Below are 24493 nucleotides of genomic sequence, written 5' to 3'. Positions count from 1 at the left end.
TTTCATACAGTTAATGAGACATAAATTTACAAGCTCGTCAAGTATGTATCAAAAATGCTATGATTTTATTATGCCATGTCACAAAAAAGTGTACAATTACACTGGGGACGTTTTCGTATCATTATTATGTTCATTGCAGGAACATATGTTTAGATATGTTATTTGTGATGTGGCATGCGAAATAGAATGAACGAGAAATGATGAAAACGAAAGATGAAATATAAGAAAGAGTGAATTGGCCTTTATTCTCAGATTATCCATTCTTTCAATTTCAGATTTAGGTTTGAAGTCTTTCTCAGCGAAACATCACCCCGAACTTTTTGTATGGCGAATAAGCCACATTTAACATTTGCTCGGATTGTATCCGGAACTGTCGATACAAACGGTACTGGCAGTGGAAATGTTACGATAACGCAAGTTCCTGTCACTGCCGCTGTTGCTTTAACTACTATTACTGCTAATACTTCTACTACTGCTACTACTACTGTTGCTACCACTACTACTATCGCTTCTACTACTATTACTACTATTACTGCTACTACTACTACTGCTATTATTTCTACTACCACTGCAACGGCAAGTAGTGAGACCACAAGTGTAAGCATCACTGCAGTAGAATCAGGAAGTCACACGAGTTGTATCACACCCGGAGAATCGTGTGGTATAATCGCATCATCTATTCCTAACTTCGGCAGAAACAAAGATGGTTTACATCAACGATTTATTGAGGAACGAAAACAAGATTTAGATGGTAACGCTCATATTCAACGTCCAGTACAGTTTGGTCCACACCAACAAAATCAGTATCATCAACAAATTCAACGGCGTAGCAAACCACGTTCCAAAAATGATCGATCGCGAAAGGTTATTTGTGGGAAATGTCATTCAGTTTTACTTTTTCATATACTTCATTTTGTAGTGTATTTTGATGTGTAAATAGTTTAAAATGTAAACCAAAAACTCATTTTGCATTCCATATACTTCCAAGGCAGCAGAATTAGTATTTATAAATGGAAAAAGCTGTAATTAGAAATTAGGCAAATTTTATTTTGCAAAATGTGTTTCGCAGTGGTATTTATTTATTTTTATTTATTTTTTTTTTTTTTTTTAGGATGATAACGTATTATTGGCATGTAAGGAAGAAAGTGAAGCACATACGGAGCAACAACCTGAGGTAGTTTTAGGTCCCGCTCCACTTCCAACTGTGAATGCTTGGTTCAAACAGTCCGCAACAGGTAGAGAAAGTCCCTTGTCTTTTTTTTGGTACAGTTTGATGTTATAAACTATGGATTTCTAAGCTATAATTTTTTGCGTATTGCTGATACTATTAACATATCAATTAAATAATTCGTTATCAACTTTGAAACATGATCAGATTACATCAGATTCGGTTGTGTAGCATCGCATATGGCATTGTGTAACCATTTATTATTTCTCATCTTTTATTTGTTTGGAAAGTAAGGAATAACTGCATTTTGGAAGTAAGGAATAACTGCAGTATGTGAACTAGTAATTATTCTTTTTGTAGAGTTTTCTGATTGCATGTTGTACATTCGTAAAAATTATGGCTACAAGGAAAAATTCAAAAATTTACGCGTTTTAGAAACAAAAGAATTAAAGGAAGAAAGTAGCGTCTTGAATTCTCAGACATCCTCAACAAAAGAAGAAGCCAACTCACAAGAAATATTATTACCTTTGAAAACGATGGAGTCTGATACTGATAGTGTTATTAAGGTTTGTTTTAATAGAAAGTCATCAAATTTAATTTACTGTGAGGTAAGAGATGTGTCGCCATCAACAGCTTTGCAGTTTGACTTGTGTAATGCTCATCAGAAAATAATATTTCCGGCACATTTTCTTGAATTCAGTCTTGAAAGATATAGAGCATGTTCCTGGTTAAAAAGAATATTCTTCAATGTCGAGGACGCACTGTAATATATTCAGCTTTTTGATCACTGCTTCAGTATCTTGTCACTTTTAATACTCATTTAGTTCAGTCCGATACGTTTAAAATTACATAACTTTGAGAAATGTCAATTTTTGTGACAAGGGATTATTACCTTTCCTGATAATGAATATAAATAAATTGAATAAGAGAAATTTGTCCGTAGTTTTTACAGTTATTCGATCAAAACATATTTCAATTCAGTAATCGTGCACTTCTTCTGACTTAACAATTGCAAGATTGACTACCTCCATGCATGGCCACTATCCTTACATCTTTGATTTTTTTTTTTTTTTGGTACTAATCAAATTCATTTTTTAAAATATTATCTTTTGTTTCATTCAGTTAACTGCGCAAGAAACGCTAACATGCACAAGTGGAAATGATTCAAAGAAGATGGTAAAGCCTTCTTATTCAGGTCAAATAAAACAGAGAGAGCAGCACGAAGCCGAAGTACGTCCGTTACATATCTGATATGATGTTCTGGAATTCTGCATTCTAAGTGTTAGAGGCTGTTCTCGCAGTGTGATTTCCCAATAATATAAATCGTTATATCTTGGCGTTTATCTGTTCCAATCTTTTCTTTCCTCCTTCCCATGTCATTCGTACAGTTATCGGTTATTAATAATTAGACTGGAACCTAACTACAGCATTTTTATAATATTTAGCAAGGTTGGTTTGTCTTTAGTTGGGCATGCGTTTAAAAAATGCATGACTGAATAAGCTTTCTAGCATTTAATCAGTCATCACATAATATTACTAGCACTTTTTATTTTTCATTTTTTAGATATTTCAATTTTTAACATACCGTATTGAAACTAGCTACCATCTTCACTTTATAACTGATTAATATATCAGGTTTTTTTTTTTTTTTTTTTTCAATATTTTTGAATTAAGAAAAGCGCTTCCTGCAGAAACAGTTTCTTGATTGGAACGTTATTTTCATATTAGCATCATTTGAGTTTTTAGGCATACTTTGTTTGATATGCTGAGCATCATATGTTGTTTCTAGGAATAATTTCCTTATAAATCTTGCGCTTAGGTCGTTTTGTAAATATCGCTGAATTGAGACATGCGTAAAGTTAGCAGACTTGGGTTTCCCAATTTTTTAGATTGCACTTTTTCTCCATATTGCTTGTGTTAATAGTTTTTCAGTAAAATATTATGTTTTTAAGGGAACTAATGTGGATGATAAAGCGTGGCCGTCATTGAATGAAGCGGTAAGTGAAGAATCAAAACCGGACAGCGCGATAAATAATGCGAATACGAAGGGAGGTGCTGTTGTTAGTCATGAAGTGGTGAAAGTCGCTGACAATTTAGAGGCAGCATCTTATGCGGTATTTTTGTTTTCTGTTCTGAATGAAGCCCTAATTTTGGCACATATTTTTGGGTCCTCTTTATCATTTCAATGATTACCCCTTAAAATAGGCCTTTATTATGTGGTATTGGGTTTGAAACCGTTTTACATGCAAAAATATTTCAGATGTAATACGGTTATCGAATTATTCTAGAAATCACTTCCTGTTATTTTTCAACTAGTGCATATTTATTGTTTGTAATCTTCTAGGATTTTTAATTTGACATCGAAATTTATGTATGGCTGGGAATGCTTCAGGATGTGAAACAAGATAGGGATAAAGAAAATGAAAGTAATGGGAAAAGTAACAGAAGTGGCAAAGCATGGAAGAAATTGGACCTTGAGGTGGATTATGCAGGACGCGAAGGACAAGGAAGGCGCGGTAACACTAGTTCGGGTAGCAAGAATGATCATCCACAAAAAAACAGGTTTTTAGACAATCTTCTTTGCAATTTGGTTTAAGCAAAAAAGACACCGAAGAACTTTCGTTCATCAGTAGCAGTTTAATTGCCAGCAATTTTTTTCTTTTTTTTTCTTGTGAAATTTTGATCCTTAGGTTTTCATGAACTCCGTTTTCTTCTTTTTTGGAAAGACAACTTTTCTGTTTCTTGTGATAAAAGTGCATAACAAGTTCCCCATGCGTGGAAGCGATATGCACAAATTGCATAAACGGACAATTTTGTTGTACTGAATTACTGATAGATTTTTTTAAATCGACGCTTATTTTCTGAGGTTTTATCAATTTCAACATTTTCATTCTTATTCTTTGGATTTTTAATTTCTTTCCAGTGGTTAGACACGGAAGTGCACTTTCTGCAGTACATGCAGTACCTGTGCATTTTCCGAAATTTCTGAAGTGCATAGGTTTTTGCTAAATTGTTGTAACTATAAACTTTATATTTGTCGATCTATTCCACATAGTGGTTGCTTTCAGTATTCTTCAAAATTCCTTAGTCAGTCTAATTAATGCCTTTGTGTGTTATTGATCTCTCCATGTAACAGTTCGGTTGTGTCATTCAGCCGACTTATCGTACTTCACTTTCGGTTTTTTTTTTTTATAGACAACGTAGATACGTGTAGTTCTGTCCCATTCGATTTCATGTCTGATAGATATGCAGCGTAACTGGAGAGGAAGGGGTTATCTATGCATTTCGGGTGGTCAGCACGAAATTTCAACAAGTGTGCAACATGAAGCAGTTCTACTAAAAGAATAATAAAGTACTCTAGCAGGAGAGGTGCGAACTTCACGAAACAGCAGACAGTAAAAGAATACATCAGTCCATCTTATGGGATCGTCACCGATCCTGCTTCAACAGCCGAAAATGCCTCAAAGATGGCACCAGCACTAGCGCCTGCATCTTTGCTGGGTTGTGCACAACCGTTATCATGCATTGCACCGGCACTTATATACAGTCCTGAATGTGCTACCGTCAGTGAGGAATACGCTGAGGAAGACTATTGGTAAGATGTTGCGTTGTGTATCGCCTGCTGGTGTTGTTCCAACCCATTCGCTTTCCTTACAGTAACCGCGTTCGTCTTTAAATTCTAACCTAATTTTATGTTTTCAAGATATGTAGTGATAATCGAGCTGTGTGGTTAGATTTAGTTTGAAAAGAAAGTTAGGTGAGGATTGGCAACGAACGGACTTATTGCTTAAGTTCCAGTGCGCTCTTTCAATGGCAGCAACCTTGGGAGGATCGGAACTAAAAAATATTGGCAGTGTGTACTATACCCATAATTCTCTTTTTTATCCATTGCACACATGTCTGTTTCTTTTTCCTCTTTGCATCTGTCGCCTACTTAAGTGTCAGAGCAGGAAATTGTGTCGTTACACTGCTTACTTCAAACTCTTCCCATTCCTTTCTCTGATAGATGCTAAATTATACTAGTATTCGGTATGGCATTTCATTTCAACTATTGTCGATAAGAGGTTGCTTTTTACCCTTCCTTGCTCGAAGTACATTAGCTACACCAAACACTTCCAGACTACGGAGAGCAAGCTGAAACATTAAAAGTATTTATTTGGCCTAACTTATGCAAAATCATATGCTATGAAATAGACGGATAAGTACGTACGAGAACACAAGTAATTGTATCGTTTTTGACCATTTGGCAAGATCCGCTTGTTTTTTACATTTGTTGTTTGTATATTTGCTCATTTACTTGATGAATGCTTGTTAGATTATACCTACGTCAGGTGTAATGTTAATATTGAGCAGAGCCAATCTCTCCGTCTGCTGTGGAACAAAACGACAACTATTATTCACTGACATACTTTGAATCTTATTTTACTGATTTACTCCTGCTCACTTACCAATTTGCTTTACGAGCACATTATTTCGAACGCTGCACGGTTTGTGTAAGTAGTCTATAATTTACTTCTCCAATTAGAACAGTTTTGTGATTTTATCGGAATTGAAATTTTCCATGTGCATCACTTTTTGAAATATATTGCTACATCGGGGTGTGTGTGTGTGCTCTAATTACATTATCTCTACCTAGACTGCATTTCAAAAAAAGAACTGATCATTTACTTATAATTTTATCAGTTCAAAGTTGCATAATTAATTATCAAGTATGACCTTTTTCAAATGAACTTTAATATAAGTTCGCAGAATGCTGCTTTTCTTAATATGTAGGATTAATAGTGCTTGAAATCAGAATCATTAAAAGTGCGAGAGGCTTTTGCGTTATCGAGTTTTTATTTTGTGGATTTCACTAGTAATTTCAATAAGTGTTAGGAATTTATGGATGCGATTTATAGGAAAAGTGAAAACTTGAAAATATCTCAACGACTGATGGAGTCATTGTTAGGAACTTTAAGGAAAATTTATGTTATGAAATGGTGGTGAAATGCTACACGGAAGTTTTTTGTAAATATAATAGAAAGAAAAATATATTCTTAATGATTTGATTACTACTTATTTGTGACTTATTTTTGTAAATTTTTATGCATTGTATGCGAGCATGAGTTATGCAATGATGCATGTTGTGTTTATATGAATGTGCGCATGCATCTTTACAATGCGTGCGCACTCTATGCATGTACTGGAATATGCGTTTATGGAGTGTGCAGAGCTGGAAGCTTCTTTCCTATTTCCAGTCTCTTTCAATTTAGTCCTTTGCGATTAGAGCCCTCTGTTATTCAATACTCGACTCAGACAACACACCATGTATTGATGGCTAGGTCTGAACGTCCAGCAGTTCTGAAGAGATACTTCCCGAAACACCTTTTTTGAAGTTACCATTGTTCAGTGTGCAAATGTATGTAAATCAAAGGCGAGAGTGGTTGCCGATGATGCAGACAGTGGAGCAGTATTGTACTGATGGAGTGGCTCAAACATGTCTGATGTTTGTATTGCTCGAGAAATCGATTTGAGAAAATAGAATCGAAGTTTGGGGGTAGGGGGCGGGGGGGGAGAGTGGGTAACAGAATGGCGGAGGGAGGGTCTCGACGGCCAGCCGACCGTCGCATTACCATAGTCAACATGTCGTTGCCGTCGTCATACACGCACATATTGTCACCGTCTCGCCTTCCCATCCTGTCCTTTGATCACAATCTCCTAGAAACCCATCATCATATCAGCGCTAGCTGGCAATGCAGAGAGGAAAGGCGGTGTTGCGTCCGTCTAACTACCGCGTTATATTTCCTTTCTGACAAACATATAGCAGATAGACAGAGGGACAGATGATCGTCTGTGAACGACGCCAAACTAATCGTCTGTCTGACATGGCGAAATAATACTTAGGACACAGCGAAATATCATCGGTTTTTCTGTTATATCCTCCTCCAAGCACATTTAACCCAGAATGCTCTCCGTCGCACCGCGCCCTTCTCGTTTGCTGTAAGCTTCTCCGGATGGATATCTTCCTGCTTTAAAAGGAACTGCGCAATTGTGCTGTGCGATGGAAGAGACGTTTGAACTAGTTTTCCCCTTCTAATCTATCAGTCACTTTTATATATCGAACTATTCATCCTCGTCATTTTTTTTCGTAGTTACAACAAAATTGACTTGCTTCTCTCTATTACACCATTCCATCATCACTTTCTCTCTGCTTGTCCTCCTTCCCTTACCTTTTCTTCCTCTGCTGCCATTTTCATTGCTTTCTCCCATGTTGCTTCTATCTGTTTTTTTTTTTTTTTTTTTAACACATTTATCGAACATCTCTACTGCATCCATTTTCTTGCCGTTTCAAATTCAGTTAAAGTTTTGTGGGAGGTAATTTTGCGGTCTCTTTTCCCTGTGCCTTTTTTTGTTGTCCTCAACAGCTTCTGTCCTGAAGTGTGTTTGATTGCTAACATTATAGTTTACTGGTCATCCGTTCTAGACGAGTACTTATTTTAACATTATCTTCATTTTTGTTCTGGCCTCCATCTCTTAAAAAAGCAAGCATTTTTGAACGAAAAGTAACGAAATTCATCATATCTAACATTACAATTATTAGCGTTTTAATATAATTTAGAAGGACGATGAGCTCTGTGTTTTCCCTTTGCTGCGCTTCATAACACAGCTGCAAGCTCTTTGCTGCATTGCTGCAAGGAATGATAACTATTGGGCAGTGGATGTAGCTTTAACATTACTCATTTGTTATGATAATTTTCTAGTGTTTTATTGTTGATTATGCCACATTAATCGATTCTTCCGTGTCCATGTCATCAGTTACAGTCATCAGCTACCGTGAAATGATAACTTAACATTGCACAGTTCGTATAACATCCACTGTTACCAAAGGTTTTTGTTCTGTGCACTTGATACAGGTTGAAAGTTGGGTTCTGTGTACATTTTAATTATGTATTTTTTGACAAACTATTAGTAACTTCAATCTTTTCCTTCTATTTCCTTGTGTGATATGCACCCCTTGTTAGTTGATAGTGATGGGTAAATAACATATCAATCCTCTTTGGTCCATCCGTTTACCATGTGGTCCTCCGATTAATTAGCATTTTTTCTTCCAGGTATTTGGATACAGCTTCAAACGGATTTTATTATCAGTTAGAAGGAAACCAAGGGTGGAAGAAAAAGGTGAATTCTGATGGTGATTTTGCCGGTACACACCATCACTATCACAATATACCGTCTATACAGGGGCAAAAGCCTATGGTTACGGCAGTGCCTCTAATCCCACATCTTTCTTACCAGCCGAAAGCCCGCAATCAGAAAGCAATGAATACAAATCCACCGCAAAGGTTTCTGCTGCTTTTCTTTTCATTTTCTTCGCTTGTACTAGATGACTAACTAATTTTTGCGCACAGTGCAGACTTTAAATCTTTTGGAAAAAAGGTGTAAGTTCTTGCTTCTTAATCTTGATGCTTTGAGCTACTTAAATCAAAACGCTAAATGTAAGCTTTGTGATTAGTCCGTTCTGTAATCAAATTTGCATTAGTAGAGAAAAGTGATGAAGGGAGTGGGTGGACAGGAAGCATAAATGTGCAGCCGATTATAAATTGTAATTCTGTGAGTTCATGTTCACCGCTGTTTAGCATATGGCTTGAGATTACCATAACACATAAAGATTTGCAGATTCTCTTATTAACAAAAGCATCATTTCTTTTTGCTTGTAATTAACACTTCGACAGATATGGTTAAATGTTTCGTTGTGAATGATTCATTGACAATTTTAACTATAATGCAGCATTTTATGAGATTTTAAAGCTGATAATATAAGTTCCATAAAAGCGGCGAAGGTTTTGTGGACTGAAAATTAAATGAAATGTTAAAAGAATGCCAACAGGCTTTAATGCATTGGTACTAAGCATTGATAATCTCTTTCAACAGCTGTGTGCAAAATTTCGTTATGTGACTAATATTCTATCTTTGCATAATTGTTAACATTTGACGACCGAATGGTAATTAGTGAATATGCATCGGAAAGAACTGCAGTGATAAATTTGAAATTTACAGCTGTTTGACAGATCACCATCTTCATTCGTCATGAGTATTATTTTCTTTGCTAAATATTGCATGGAAGTTGATTGTGAAATGCATGGAAATTTTATTTCAGTTTTCGCGCGTTTTATTGAGTATGTAAACAACTGGCGTAAAATTGTTGACTACACTGTCATATTGTCGTATAATTGTGCGGCAAGTGAATGTAATAATTACTGTAAATGAGAGGATGAATTACGCTCCGTAAACATATAGTTATGAGTGACTGTCATTGGTGCACCATTCCTGTTCCCGAATGATTCAGTTTGCACCGCTCATAACATTCTGTAGCAACAATGTAAAGTGTAAAAGGGAATGGTGAAAGCAAGTGTCTTAGTTGATAAAAAGTGATTTCTTTTCTGATTAGACTGGTAGACTTTTAATAAATTATCACGGTAATGAAATTATGTAATAAAACGAATTTCATTCTATTGTAAAAGTGTTGACTTGTTGTTCAACACTATTGGACTTAATATCTTTTTTTGTATCTGTTAATGTTTTATTTTCAGTGGGTTAAGAAAGTTTTATAATATGTGGTTGTCGTTGGCAGCTATTGCTAGGGTAAATATTCTGTATTATCAGTATTATCAGTAGGCCGTATGGCAGACATAATTTCATTTAAAAAGCATTGATTGCATATAGAATATTTCATTTGAAAAGGTTGGAGGAATTTTTATGCATTCACGTCTGCCTCTCTATTTTCTATCTTTAAAAAAGAGAATAGTAGGTCCTGCAATTAGACTAGTGACATCACTTTTTTAGAGGAACTGGAAGGTGGTAAAAGGGGGAAAAGAAATATGTTAATAGTCACATTAAAGTTCGTTTGAGAGGAAGAGAAAAAACTCTAGGAAAATGGTTGGAATAATAAAGTTCTTATTTCGATAATCATCATGCATCATTTCCTTTCTAAGTATGGTATTTTTTCAGTCAAAATAATTTTGTATTTCACCATCGTTTTCTCGTCTAATTTTTGTTACGTAGTTGTGTTTAAGAATTGACTGTACGATGTATATGTATCCTTCATTTCACTGTATTTGCGTTTTAATTTCGCATTTTTTGAGACACTTAGTTCTTGTGCTTCTTTTATTTAGCTTTAGACTTACTTTGGTATTTTGTTGGTTAACAGGTTGCATTAGGCAGATCGAAAGTATCTTAGACTTTATTTGAACATTCAAATTAGTGATGAAGAATGGAGTAAGAAAAGAATGGGAGTCTGGATTTGATCTATCACTGCACTATTTTTTTGTAAAGTTCTAAAGTAATCCTGTACTTTTATTTTTTGATAAGCCATTTTCTTTCATTTCATTGTCTAACTGTACCGTCGACGGTTCCTTTGTTTGGGATCACTATTAAAACATTCAACGAAGTCTAGAAATAAGAAGTTGAAGTCATGTTTTACTTTGCTTTCTTTTTTAATAAATGTGCCGGAGTAATATCTGGATGATTATAACCTATTTTTGTAGGTACAACAAACGTGACGAGACAACAGCAATGGCAGCTGCAGCACCAAATGGTATTACCCAACAGCAGTGGGCTACTACATCGGCTGCAGCAGCAGCACTTCAAAATGGTGGGAATCGTCATCGTCCATATTTTGGGCAACCTCAATTTGTTCGTGCACCGATAATTGGAAATCGCATAAGTGGAGTAGATTATTGGCATAAAAATGGTGGCTCAGCAGCTGATGCTGTGCGTCGTCAGCAGCAACAGCAGCCACTTCATTATGAACGCGGAGGCGCTGGTAGTAATGTTGGGATAGATGACATTTCGGATCGTAACAAAGCATTTTTTTTACGTAACGATAAGTGGCAACCACGTGGGTCACATCCACAGGCACCACCCAAATTAACTTCTGCACAAAGACGAGCACGTGGGCCATTGCCAGACTGGGACGAATGTGCAGGAGACGATGATAATTTTGATTATATGGATCTGATGGAATCTCAATATGCGCAGTTTTATGCTGTGTCCACGATACCTCCATTTGATCCCAGTTCGACATGCTTGGATCCCGCATTGGCAGCAGCATTTCCGACTGCGAATATTATGTTTCAAGCGCACCAACAAATGGCTGCCCTAACGTTTCGTCATTCACATATTTCCCCGTTTAACCCCCATCTGCTTTCCCAACCTCCACCTACGGTTGCAGCTGTAGCTGCAACCGTAGGTGAGTCACGTTCGGACAGTGTAGCATCGTCGCTTACATCCAACACTGTCCCGCCAACACCAACCGCTTTACTTTCACCAGGCAGTGGTGTTCTCACAACCAAAGGTGAATTCATCCCTGGACCGGCGGTAGGCCCTATGAGTGTCCCTTACCATGCCGCTTATCCACCTGTATCACCCCAAGCACCAATCACCAGTGAAACTTTGAAAGAATATGTTAGAAAACAAATGTAAGTTTATTAATGTATTACTTCTCTTTCTTGTAAAAGACAAAGTGATGGTTTCATGTTTTTCTTTCTGCGGATTTGACAATAAATTTTTGCTATTCACATTTCCGCTAAACTCCCTTGACATTTTCTTATGATGATGAAAGGAGCTGCAGATTTTGTGTTTATCTGATCTCATTGTATATTCCACTTTATAGCGGCGAATTGTTATTTCAGAGAGTATTACTTATCTCCGGAGAACCTTCAGAAAGATTTCTATTTACGTCGGAAGATGGATAAAAATGGTTTTTTATCGTTAGCGTTGATAGCTAGTTTTCCTCGTGTTCGTACACTTACCGATAATATTGCATTAATTACGGAAGCTTTACGAAGTAGTGAAAAAGTGGAACTTAGTGACGACAATGAAAATGTAAGCGCTTGATTGCTCTATAAGTTCAAAAAACGGATTAGTGTCTTTGAACTCAATAGTTTGTCGAGAAATTTTATGGATAATTGAGTGACTGTATGCATCTTATTTGGCACAGTCAGTATTACACGCTGAAATCTTCTTTCTTCATAGACTAGTACATCGCTTCCTTTTCTGAGTAGGGAAATTCATAAGCTGTAATTAAGTCAACGTTTCAAATCTCTTTCGCATTCTTTTTATTTAGGTTCGACCGCGTGATAATCCACAACAATGGCCGCTTTCGCCGGCTCTATTGCAAACCACGGAGTCAAGTAGCAATGCTGCTCGTCCGGAAGCTGATACGACCATAAAGATGACAAATATTGCATCTTCGGTGGTTTCTCAGGTGATGACGACAGAGCCACTGGCACCTGAAGCTACGGATTCTAATGTTTTAGTGCAAGCTGAGTTGCAGCCGTCTGTTTCTTTGGAATCACTTGAAGCTGAGAAGCGAAATTGTGAAGGACGCAACAATAATGACACTACTAAAGAAGTGACTACTGGCAATTATTCTGCGCTAATTACAGATGAGACGGTTTCAAATTTAGCAAAAGGCAGTAAGCGTGATAAAACGGAAGACGTCTCATGTAGGCTATCATCACATACATATGGAAAAAATGGTAATGGGAAGAGCAATAATGAGATGATGGAGCGGAACAGGGAACTAACGAAAGAATCTGAAGTAGAAGATTGGCAAGAGGTTTGTTATTTGTACATAAATATTTTGTGCGGTTAGTTGTGTTTATAATAATTGGTTATGTTTACACATTAAAATTGTAGGTCAAAAGTCGGAAGCAAAGGAAAAGTAAGGCTTCTGGTAATGCTGTTGGCAAAGGAGCATCACATTCAGTTTCATCGCCACCAGCACGATTTGTTCCAGAAACGGACTTGCAGAATGATGACGATTTTTTTGCAGTACCAGATCTGCCACATCGCGAAAGGAGAACAGTTAATAGGATGTAAGTTTTGCAGAATTTGTTTTCCTCTTATTTCCTGTGTACGCTAATTAATCTTAACTGGGTATATCTATGATGTGCGTTTTAACTCGGCGAAGAACGTCAATCCATGATTTCTTTGCAAAAAAAGCCACTTCTTTAGTGCAGTATCGGATGATTCATCAGAGGATATAAGCGATGCAAATATCAAAAAATTGATTATTGTAACACCAGCATCGAATAAGAGACAGTTTGATCGTACTGGTGATCCAGCATCTCCCAAAGTGAATCAAAATTTGACGGAAGAAATGGAATATGGTCTTAGGCGATACGAAAATGAGTTATGGAATCGTAAAGAAACAACTCGTAAGGTAATTAACTTTTCATTACTTTGAATTTTTTTTTTTGTAATTTGGAAGAGTATGTATTTTTACACACCGATCCAGCGGTATTTTCAGACTCATATTAATAAGGTTGACACTGTTCCTGAAGAAGGATTCAAGCAACTAAAAGGGGAGAACAGCACCCTTCAAAAATGTGCGCCAGAACAACTGCAGAAAGCGCTTCCAACTTCAAATACTGTCCCGGAAATTTCTTCAGTTTGGGCACAAAAGGCTCGTGAAAGAGCTGCGGCAAACGCTGCATCATCGGTGAATTTGATATTTGTTTTGTGTTTTATCTGTTTTGTACTCGATTAAAATTTCTTTCACGGAGAGATTAGATCAGAATGGTCGTCCTGTAGTCAGTCAGTCCAGCATTCAACTAGAGACGTACGTTCCAGTTCCCTGTGCTTGTATTTATTTCGATACGTTGAAACGCGCAGACGAATTTATTTTTTTTGTATTTGTTATTCATGCTTCCATACATAAGTGTACCAGGATGTTTCAGACAAAAAGTCCATTGGCAAAACGAGAAACAGAATGTGGTCTGTTAACGCCACGTTTTTATCCAGTGAAGGAGAGTGCCGTTCCAGATTCTTCTCAATCAAGAAAATATAAAACTCGTCATAGCGAAAATCCACCTGTTGAAATGCCCGTTGGTTGGGTTTTTGGCACTCGTTCGAGGACATCTTCTGTTAATGCGTAAGTCTACTGAATATCATTTGTGCTTGTAAGTACTAGTGGTATTTGCATATTTACCTGCAAGATTTTTGATATAAATAGTTTCAGCGACTCGGTTGAATCAACAAGTAACCAAGCTGCACCTGGCCCTTCAATGCACGTCTCCTTTAGTTTGTTGCAAGAGAATGGCTTCCAGGAACAGGTTGGTGTTTTCTTTTTGAGAACTTTTCTTCTACATGTATTATCCCTAGTTTTAAGAATTAAACTGAACACCAGCTGCTGTAAGAACATTTTAATTATCTGACCGTCTCATAGGGGAATGGTAGTGGTCAGAAAGTGTTCACTAATTCTCTGAAAGATATTTATGCAACAAAAGTGTAACATCGAGTGTTAGCGTTGATGTTTAACCTGAACCAGCAGAGAGTTTAACTGACGATTCGATGAAGAGGTCGATATCCTAAGCCGCCTACTTCAGGAGATTGATGGTGCATAGTCGCGTCATACTAACGCAGTTGTTGTGCAGGAGATGCACTGCAGTAAATAATCGAGCAGTTTTGGTAAATCGATTAATTAGCCAAATTCATTTGAATTATATCCATTTACTCAAGCATGGTTATGAAACAGCGTAATTGTAAATGCAGATATACACGAAATGGAGAATATCATGTCTACAGCAGAGAGAACATTTGGGTTATGGCACAACTGAGATGAATACTTATTTCCGTTTCTTATCTTTCTTCTTGCGAGACCATTTCAACCGGAAAATGTATCAAGAATTTAGACATTTAGCCCTTGAAGATGCGGAAGCGGGTTACAGGTTCATTTTTCTGTTGCAGCAATTTATTAAGGGATTTTTTTTAATTTTTATTTTAGGAATATCGAACTAGTGATTTTTTACAGATGACAATGTTATTCTTTTTGCAGGTACGGGCTAGAATGCCTCTTTAGATTCTACAATTTTGGTCTGGAGCGTAAATTCAGGCCAAACGTGTACTTAGATTTCCAAGAGGAAACAATGAACGATGTTAAACGAGGCGAACTGTACGGGTTGGAAAAGTTTTGGGCTTTTCTAAAATTTTACAAGCACTCGAGGCGCTTAGAAGTTCATCCATTCCTCAAAAAGAAGCTAGCAGAATACAAGAATTTGGATGATTTCAAATTTGATGTCAGTATTTCTTGATATCTCCTATTTTTTTTCGATTTTCCAATTATTTTAGATTAAGTTTATAGCTTAAATTGATTTAAACTGTTTTGTTATTTAGAAATATTGCTTGGTGATTAAATGCATCAAACATGCAATGTTACCAATTCTTATATCGTTATCGTCAGAGGATTCGTTTGTAAACTTGTTTCAGCCGGCTACAGCAGCCAAGAAAGAACTATCAGTGGACAGTATAAGTGCAGCTATTTCTTCCAGGCGATGAACAATCCTTTCGTTTTGTTTGCAACATTCATTGTTATTTGCCATGAATTATGGCATTGTTATTATAGTGCTTCATGTTCTAGTAGTATTCCTTAGCAAGTGTTTAGGAAAAATATATCCTACCAGTTTACTTGATAGTCATCCAAAGAAGGAGAATATGTATTGCAACTAGTTGTGAGAGTTACTTTTATTCTATTAATCGGAGGAGAATTTCGGCACTTCTTATCGTTTCATTCTATTCTATTCTGTTTTTTTTTTTTTTTTTTCATCCTTTTTGATAAGTTTCTTGCATTTATTCATTTTTAAGGTTTGAGTTGTTTTTTTTTTTTTTTTTTTTTTTTTATACTATTTCCGCAGTTTGAATGTGTATCTATATATTAGTATTGTATTAGTTATAACAGAAATGCACAAAAAAAGCTTATTCGCCTTATCAGTTACATTTTTCTCTTTTATTCTAAACTTTTTTCTTTTATTTTTTATTAGTAGTAGCTTTCACAATGTTTTCGGGAACCTTCTTGTTCATAACAAAAGGCTTCCAACCGGATTATTGGTTTTCTTTATTTTTTTTTTTTTATTGGGTATTCGGATTTGGATGTTGGCGGGATGGAAATTTGATGTAATGGAATCATCTGGAGAGGCTATTGTGTTATACTATTTGTTTATCGTGGTCACGATGATTAAACTATATATGTATATATATATAGTTTATGCTGCCCACGTATTTATTAGATAATATTCCAAGTTCTGCTTTTCTTCTATTTTTTTTCTCACGTTTTGCAACCGTTTTCGCAAGACATTTGCAGGTAACGGAAACAAAATCTTAATGACAAATATATAGTTTTAAGCAAATATTGGCAAGGTTTTTATTGATTTGCCTTGGGGTACTGCGAGCGTAACAAGTTCTAGTAAACTATATGGAGTTTCAGTTAGTTTGAATTCAAAATGAAATTTCAAGCAGTGAAAGTGCAGGGTACACAAGTTTTCGGTTACCTGCATTTGTTCTAGTGAGGTATACGTGGTGAATGCGTGCAAGAATTTGGTCGTAAATGGTACGCAAGCGAAATGCTCATTCTCAGGCACATTTGGAAGCTGTGAGATCATAGTATTACCGATGTGTTTTAAGTTTAATGCTTTTTGCATGTAATATATGCATGCAGTTTATTGTGCAGTGAAAGTTATTTTGTTTTCTAATGCTCTTGTTCTTTCTTTATTTAACGGATAAGCGCGTTTTGCAGTATATATAGGGAATGGAATGGAATTCGGCACGCCTTATTTCAATTTTTTGACGTTTAACGTAACAAATTTTTTTAAGCTTGACTTTTATTTATTTGAATATAAAAAGAGAGGGGATATAAGCTAAGTATTAGATGCTAGGAAAATATTTTGTAATAGCATTGACTGGGTTTGTGTCCTTTCACGCAACGATCAGTGTGAGGATTTTAATTACCGTCATTGTCAGTTTTGTTGTCTGGATGATAGTGCAATTAAAGAGTTTTTGGTAATGCTAGCGTGCGTGATGGCGAACTTTTTTGATACGATTTTGAGAGAGAGGGAAAGAGAGATGTATTGTTGGTTAGCTGGGAGAACAGGTTACGGCGGAATGTATTGTTTATCGTACACTCTATCTTAAGGCAATTAATTTAGGGTTGCTCTTTAGATGTATTCTGGAATTCGTGGGATTTGCAGGATGTACTTGCATGACTATCAGGCTTGTGTAAGGTTAACATATGCTTATCTACGGTGAGTTCCATACCGTATATTTTGCAGATTTCGATATAACTATTTACTGCACTTATAGGGCAATTGAATTTAATCAGTTGATTTCTTTTTATTTTAACTTCAGTAATTCGATTTTCATTTTTAAAATATCTTCCTGACTATTGCTCATTTATGCGCATCATTATTTATACATACACAGTTCATTCGTCTACGCTTGCTTGCTGTTCATTTATTTTCTTTATTTGTACTCACTTTTTTTTTTTTTTTTTTTAAATCCTTCAAATTCGAATCTATGATTGCCTCTATCCATATTTTTGGTCCTTTTCATTACTGTTTGTAATGGTTTCTCTTAACTTTATGATTTGTTTCTTATTGCTTTATGGTTTTCCCGGAAACGATTATTGTCATGCTTCTTCTGGTCGCGTTTTGCTTCATTTGCAATCGTTTTAAAAAATGTTATTAATATACTTTTGCGCAAACCGTTTTTTCCTACTAAAGTCAGAAAATTTGGTGTATTTTTTGACTTTTTAATCAAATGAATTTTTTAATATATCTTTACCATCGTTATAACTTACATAACTGTTCGTTTTTGTTTTACCGGTCAAGTTTGAAATCAGTCATTAATTCATCGTCTCCAAATTACTCCTATCTAATGCCCATCCTTCCACTGTTCCGGTGCTAGGAATAATGGCATTTGGCTTTTCGTTCCTGAGTGATCATATGATAGTAGGAGTAACAGCGATGATTTTATTCTCTTTATCATATAATTCGTTGGCAGCGAATGATTTACAACAGTAATTATCAGTACATTTATTTAATATTTAGTGTCTGAGTAAATTCAGGAATGAAACATTCAGAAATTCGTTTTCTGAACTGATTGCTTCTCATTCATTCTTATCATTTCAAACACAAGTAAATATAGTGGCTGATTGGTTGTTCACTGTACTCTCCATCGTTCGTTTTTTTTTTTCTTTTTTTTTTTTTTTGTTTTATTTGCGAAATAAAACTTTTTAACGATTGTAATACTTTTTCATTCATACAGCTATGGGAAATGCTTCCTAATGTGTGCAACAATGATATTCCTCTTCGAAAGATCGAAAGATTCAGAAACACCGACAAAGACTACTTTATGTGTTGTTGTTCTGACCTGTGAATTTCAGTGTTCCACGTTAGAGTAAATCGGTTCTGATGTTTGGTGCTCATTCATTCGAAGTTTCAGAAGGCTTGAAATGAGATGTACTGTTGTGATTGTTTTAAGGACACTTATGAGAGAGAGAGAGAGAGAGGGTTTTAACGAAGTTTAGTCGTGAGCTTATTTAACGTGAAAATGTTTGGACAGAAATTCTGTTACAATATTCGAGATTCTGTGGCAATATTTAGGACCAGAATTTAATACTGATGATCCGAGTTCTCACAGGTTAAGTTATGGTACTGTGAAAGTGGATTGATTGAATTGACCATTCGGGATGAACTAGATTAATACAATTTTTAGGACAAGTAGGGCTATGTAAGTCGAGAAGCCGAATTTCCATATGACAGGAAAATAACGGGTCTTCTATGACAACGATTCATATCTAATTTAAATCTTCCACTTTTTTTTTTTTTTCGTTGTCAACTAATATTTTCATTTCTTTCAGAAAATTCTTGATAGAACGGTAAAGATAACTCCAAACAAAAGAGAATGATGATTGAAGCAATGAGTGAATAATTTAGGTCAGACTCAAAGATACTCGTTTTATAAATAAAACTTGTAAATGTACGATTTAGGTTGCTAGATTTGATATGGCCACTTCATTAACTACCGAACAACTGAAACGGATTGAACGGAATCGAGCAGAAGCTTTGCGACGAATGGCTTTACGACAGGAACGTGAAGGGAAGCCGGAAAACATGAAACATATAAATACAGTGAGTAATTGTTCCACCACTGGTGATACTTCACACACATCCGTAAAAGCACAGATGATGTTACGACCAGGACTATGGTCTTTAAATTCATCCAGGAAGGTATCTGTCACAGTTCGGGATGAAAGTAAACCTGTACAACTATCTGTAACAAATGAACATGATGGATCAAAGCTACCTGCAGCAGTTACATCCGACCACTCAGCACAACCTATGACACATCGTGCTGAGCAACAACAACCATCAACGTCTGCGCCGTTTGTTCCACTGAAGGCTAAACTGAATCGTAAAGCATTGCCTATATTGTCACCTATTAAACGACCTCCCGTTGTTACAACCGTTCATCTTAAACGAACTACTGTCAACGTTATTTTTAAGCTTATCGACACTAAATATTTTCAGGTTAGTTACATTTGTGATTGACAGCGTTTATGATTCTCTTTCTTCTGCACAGATTATATTGACAGTAGGCAGTATAATATCTGCCGTATGAAATAATTAGATAAAACTCTTGTTTTTATTTTTTTTTTTTAAAAAAAATCTTTTTAAAGAGAAAAAACTCATAAAATGCTTATTTCTACTTTTTTTTTTTTTTTTTTTTTAAAAAAAAAGCCGGGAATTACACATTTAACACGTAAAGTACATAAAATGCAGTCGTCAAGAGAAATTAAGAACTGGAAAAAAAAAGTAAATTTAAAAGACAAAAGGAAAATAAAATTACACTGTGTTTTTTGAACCACCCATCATTGATTAACTATCCTTTTTGTGTATTTCTTGTCGTATTATTGAAAACTTTTTTTTTTTGTTTTAGGTGCAATTCACTCCATTCAGTCAATCAATTCTCTCTGCTCTGAAAACAATTCCATCTAGGATTTACATTCCTAAGATAACAGCATGGTCATTTCCTTTGGAAGATATTTGTACAGTTGAGAATGTCTTGCAATCATTGGATGATGTCTCGTTAGAAATCGAAAAATTTTCCGATCATGTCGTTAAGGTGACTTGGTTAACTTATTTCTTTTCTTTTTTTTTTATTAGTTGTTATTATTATTATTATTAAGAACTTATTTTTTTTTTTTTGCAGACATTGTTAACTTACCGTAAATCAAATGTTGGCTTGAACGAACCCAATCTTGAGAAGCATATTGAAAAAACACTGGTTGATGCTTTTTTTCCGTACCAGCGTCGAGGTGTAATGTATGTTTTACTATATGTTATTGGTTTAGCTTCAAATCTGTGCAGTTACTTCAAATAGAGAAGACTGAAATTCAAAAGAATGAAATTTGTGGTCTTCTAGATATGGTGTAATGAGAAGAGGTCGACTGCTTCTGGCTGATGAAATGGGTCTTGGCAAATCGATCCAGGCTCTTGGTATAGCTCGGTATTTTAAATGTGATTGGCCTCTGCTTATTATATGTCCATCGTCTGTAAAATTCTCGTGGTTGAATGTATGCATGTCTTTGTTGCCAATTAAAGATTGAAGTTTTACATTGCATAACGAAATCGCAATTCGTCTTTCTGGTATTAGAAATCGGAAATTTACACATAAATGTCAGTTAGCTTTATTTTTTTATCCGGTGAAATTAGTTTAATTAAAGTTCAATTTGTTAAACTTATAGCAGTTCGAGAGTTTTTTACCGGCTGTTGGTGAAATTATCGTTATCGAAAAAGGAAGTGATCGTTTGCCATTAAAAAAAACCAAGCAAATGGTGGTAATTATGAGTTATGATTTAATGGTTTCCAAACAGTCTCATCTTATTGAATACGACTTTAAAGCAATCATTTTTGTAAGTCGGTTTTTTTCAAGGCTCAATAGCATCACTAAAATAGAATTTACTTTTTTTCCTTTAAATATTCAATATTTTTATTTTTCCCCGATCTTAATGTGCCCTTTAATTTCAAGGATGAGTCGCATTTGCTGAAGGATAGTAATGCTCAAAGAACCAAAGTTGCTACGAATATTTCAGTAAGTTTTCTAAAAACTTATGATATGAGTCTAATTTGACTTTTCAGCTTTTTAATTTAAATATTCCAAATGAATTCATTTGTCTTTTTTTTTTTTTTTTTAAATCTAATTCACTTTTAATATTGTTTTACCGCACTTTGGTTATTTCTTCTAGCATGTTTTGTTACTTATCATTGATCAATTCACTCAGAAAAAAGCATTACGAGTTATTTTGCTGACTGGAACGCCAGCTCTTTCACGTCCAGTTGAACTATTCAGCCAAATTCGTATTATCGATTCTAAGATGTTCCCAAATTACCGCGACTTTGCAATTCGGTACTGTGATGGTAAACAGGGGAAATACAGTTTTGAAGCCAAGGGCTGTACAAATAGTGATGAGTTAGCAATAATTTTAACGGGTACCGTCATGTTGAGGTGAGACTTTCTGCTGCCTCATTTGGTACTATATTGTGATTTTTCTAAACGATAATTTCAGTCGAAAACTTTTTTAGGAGGTTGAAAAATGATGTCCTTAATGATCTTCCAATGAAGAAACGAGAAGTTGTTAATCTAACGGATGATTCCATTTATACAAATATTAGCAAATTGCGAGAAGCAAAGGCTGCTTATAGTGGTGCTAAGGTTTTTCTTAAAGTTATCATTAAGCTTAAATACATTAAGCAAGTAGTACTTAAGATTATGATGGCTTTTCATTTCTAGGATAATGATACAAAGCATCAAAGGCTGGTTGAGTACTACTACGAAACGGGAATTGCTAAAGCGAAGAGTGTTGCTCGGTATATTATTGATCATTATTTTTATGATGGTGCACCAAAAAAGAAAGTGCTAATATTTGCTCACCATCAAGTTGTTTTGGATATGATATCAATAGACGTCGCGAAAAAGGTTATCAACTGATAATTTCTTTAATATATCCGGAATATAATAATACATAATTTTTTTTTTTTTTTGTTAGAACGTGCAGGTGAAGAGTTAATGAAATGAGCAAGATGGGATTTGGTGGCGAATTTTTTTTTTTTGGATCAAGTAATGATTTCAGAATTGATTTATTTAACTAAAAATCAGAATATTTGCGATATTTGTTACAGGGGTTGCGATCGATACGAATCGATGGTACTACGGCTAGCCGGTTACGTGATGAGCAATGTCGGTTGTTTCAGGAAAATGATGATGTTATGGTTGCAGTTTTATCAATAACTGCTGCAGGTATCGGTGTCACTCTAACTGCCGCATCGGTTGTTGTATTCGCTGAATTACATTGGAATCCAGGTGTTAGTACTACTGTCAACATTGATTTGTATTGCCAAATTTGTGAAGTTATTCGAATTTTCTAGTTTTTTCTTTTTTTTTTTTTTGAAATTTTCTAGTTCCTGAGGCGATCTTTTGCGGTAATGAATGAAGTTTTAAGGCTTCAGGGATTATTTTAAGTCTTCAGCAAATATCTTGTCATGGAAATATCAGTTAAGGTTTTTGTCAAGCATTAATCACATTTTTGATGTGAAAATTGATCCTTTTATATTAGCTAATTTTAATTCTCCATTCTCACAATTAAATTTTTGGGATCATTTGTAGGAAGTGTAAAATTATCTTGTTAAATTATTGCATCAAATGAAGGAATAATATTCATCGTTTATTTCGATATAACTTATCGATACTATGTGCCACCGAAGAATATCTATAAAATAGACTTAATATTGACCATTTCTAATATGATAGTATACTTATATTGTATAAATTACGAATTAGAACTAGACAACGATTGCAGTTTAGAATAGAAAGGCTTAGAATAACTTAAACTGAAAAGTTCCAAACGACCATGGTTTTAAAATAGTTATTTATGCAATTTTGATGATATCGTTAGCTAACTTCTAACTTCATCAAAATAGTTTTTCTTTTTGTAGACTTTGAAGCAAGCTGAAGATCGTGCTCATAGACTTGGACAGAAAGATTCAGTTTTCGTTCAATATTTAATTGCTAAAGGTACAGCAGATGATATATTGTGGCCGCTAATTCAAAAGAAACTTGATGTTTTGCATTCATGCAGTTTGTCGTCCGATACCTATCGTGTATGTCATCAAAATCATACTTTCTTCAATTATAAGTAGATATTATGTCTTTCAGCATGTGATACTGAAGTATTTTAAATTTTAATGAAGTGCTTTTGCAGAAAATATTTCTGCATGTTACTAATGGTGCTGCAACTGAAAAGTAAGCCACCGTTGAATTGATTAATAATGATAGTTTAGGGCACGGATAGCGTTCAAACAACTATGGGTCCTGAAAGTGGTGGCTTAGAGGATCACTTTCCAAAGATTAAACGAATCAGATCTACTGCAGAGTAATTTTTTCTCACTTTATTCTATTTATTATATTAGATTTCGAAGTAATGTAATGTAATGCTTCCCACCAATAACAAAAAAGTTGAATGGATTATTGTCTTGTTTGATCTCTGCCAACCAAATTACATCATTATATTCATTTCTATTTTGTATTTCTGGAAGGCTTGAAAAATGTTTGTACGAGATTTTTTTTTATGCACATTGCGAGAATTCTTTTTTCTAAAAATTTTTTTTTATTTTTTGCAATATGTTTTCATAACTTAAAAAATATGCCGATTGTTTTGTCGACCGTGTGTTTTATTTTTATCTACTTTTTGCTGAATAAATATTGGTAAATCATTTTTCATCTTGAATAATGGAGAATTTTCTCAAGAATGAGATTGTGTGTAGTGCTTTTCAAAGGAAATAAATTAGCTGCATATCATTTTTCCCCTTTGTTTTATAAAAATTCATAGGAACTATTTTCTCTTTTTGGACATAAGAATTTAAGTTTAACTTTAGATTTAATCTGTTCAACATCTCAGACTAGAAGAGAAAGTGGTCCTCAGAAGACTTCAGCAACATTAAATGGAGAAGCAGTGAGGAATATTATATTTCATATCCGTAATACTTTTTCCAAATGACGTAGTTGTGTACATTGCCTTCTAGATTACAGTTATTCCTTTTCAAAAATATAAAGGAACTTCAGTTCTTTGTTGGTTGAGTTATTCAATTTTAAATTGATGCTACAATTTCCGTTGGTTGTCATGATATGACGTCTTTATAATGCGTGAATTGAAGTCATCAGAGCACTCTCAACTCAATGTATCAGTCTTTTGTGCTGTTGGGACTTTTGAAGTTTTTGAAAACTGAGATGTTCCAAATGGATGGTAACAACAGCAGTAAGTAATTCTTGCATATATGAGTGCAACTTTTGATAATTAGCGACTTTGACTGGTTGATTGGTCGGTAAATGTGGGAATTATTTAAACTGAAGTTTAATTCATTTGTAGACGATGGAAGAAAACAGATTAAGGATTTGATAAAGTATCATTCTATTTGTTTAGTGATTTAGGAAAACATTAATGTTTCCTGAGTT

General features: G+C 35.0%; 2 protein-coding genes across 7 annotated transcripts; both read left to right on the top strand.

Moving 5' to 3' along the window:
* Positions 1–324: 324 nt before the first annotated feature.
* Bma-larp-1 (La domain containing protein) lies at positions 325–15487 on the top strand (the record flags this gene model as incomplete). 5 transcript variants are annotated; one of them, XM_043077636.1, is made up of 19 exons in its annotated part: positions 325–864; positions 1112–1235; positions 1604–1734; positions 2291–2398; positions 3121–3282; positions 3561–3730; positions 4533–4763; positions 8260–8490; positions 10693–11625; positions 11839–12031; positions 12273–12767; positions 12848–13026; positions 13166–13373; positions 13461–13652; positions 13891–14084; positions 14172–14265; positions 14705–14880; positions 14988–15228; positions 15419–15487. In XM_043077636.1, the coding sequence occupies 19 exons, from the start codon at positions 325–327 to the stop codon at positions 15485–15487; spliced, it is 4671 nt and encodes a 1556-aa protein (XP_042933570.1). The 5 variants fall into 5 exon arrangements, with proteins under 5 accessions (XP_042933570.1, XP_042933571.1, XP_042933573.1 ...); XM_043077637.1 differs by having other exon boundaries at positions 4530–4763; XM_043077639.1 differs by lacking the exon at positions 2291–2398.
* A 3500-nt stretch (positions 15488–18987) lies between these two features.
* Bma-smrc-1 lies at positions 18988–23944 on the top strand (the record flags this gene model as incomplete). 2 transcript variants are annotated; one of them, XM_043077635.1, is made up of 13 exons in its annotated part: positions 18988–19512; positions 19922–20107; positions 20195–20307; positions 20408–20558; positions 20730–20897; positions 21014–21076; positions 21267–21490; positions 21568–21697; positions 21776–21961; positions 22165–22347; positions 22978–23142; positions 23323–23414; positions 23917–23944. In XM_043077635.1, the coding sequence occupies 13 exons, from the start codon at positions 18988–18990 to the stop codon at positions 23942–23944; spliced, it is 2214 nt and encodes a 737-aa protein (XP_042933569.1). The 2 variants fall into 2 exon arrangements, with proteins under 2 accessions (XP_042933569.1, XP_001900899.2); XM_001900864.2 differs by having other exon boundaries at positions 21231–21490.
* Between the last annotated feature and the right edge of the window lie 549 nt (positions 23945–24493).

This window comes from Brugia malayi, assembly GCF_000002995.4.
Source record: "Brugia malayi strain FR3 genome assembly, contig: Bm_v4_Chr1_scaffold_001, whole genome shotgun sequence".
Classification (NCBI taxonomy): domain Eukaryota; kingdom Metazoa; phylum Nematoda; class Chromadorea; order Rhabditida; family Onchocercidae; genus Brugia; species Brugia malayi.
This window is presented reverse-complemented; position numbering and strand designations above follow the sequence as displayed.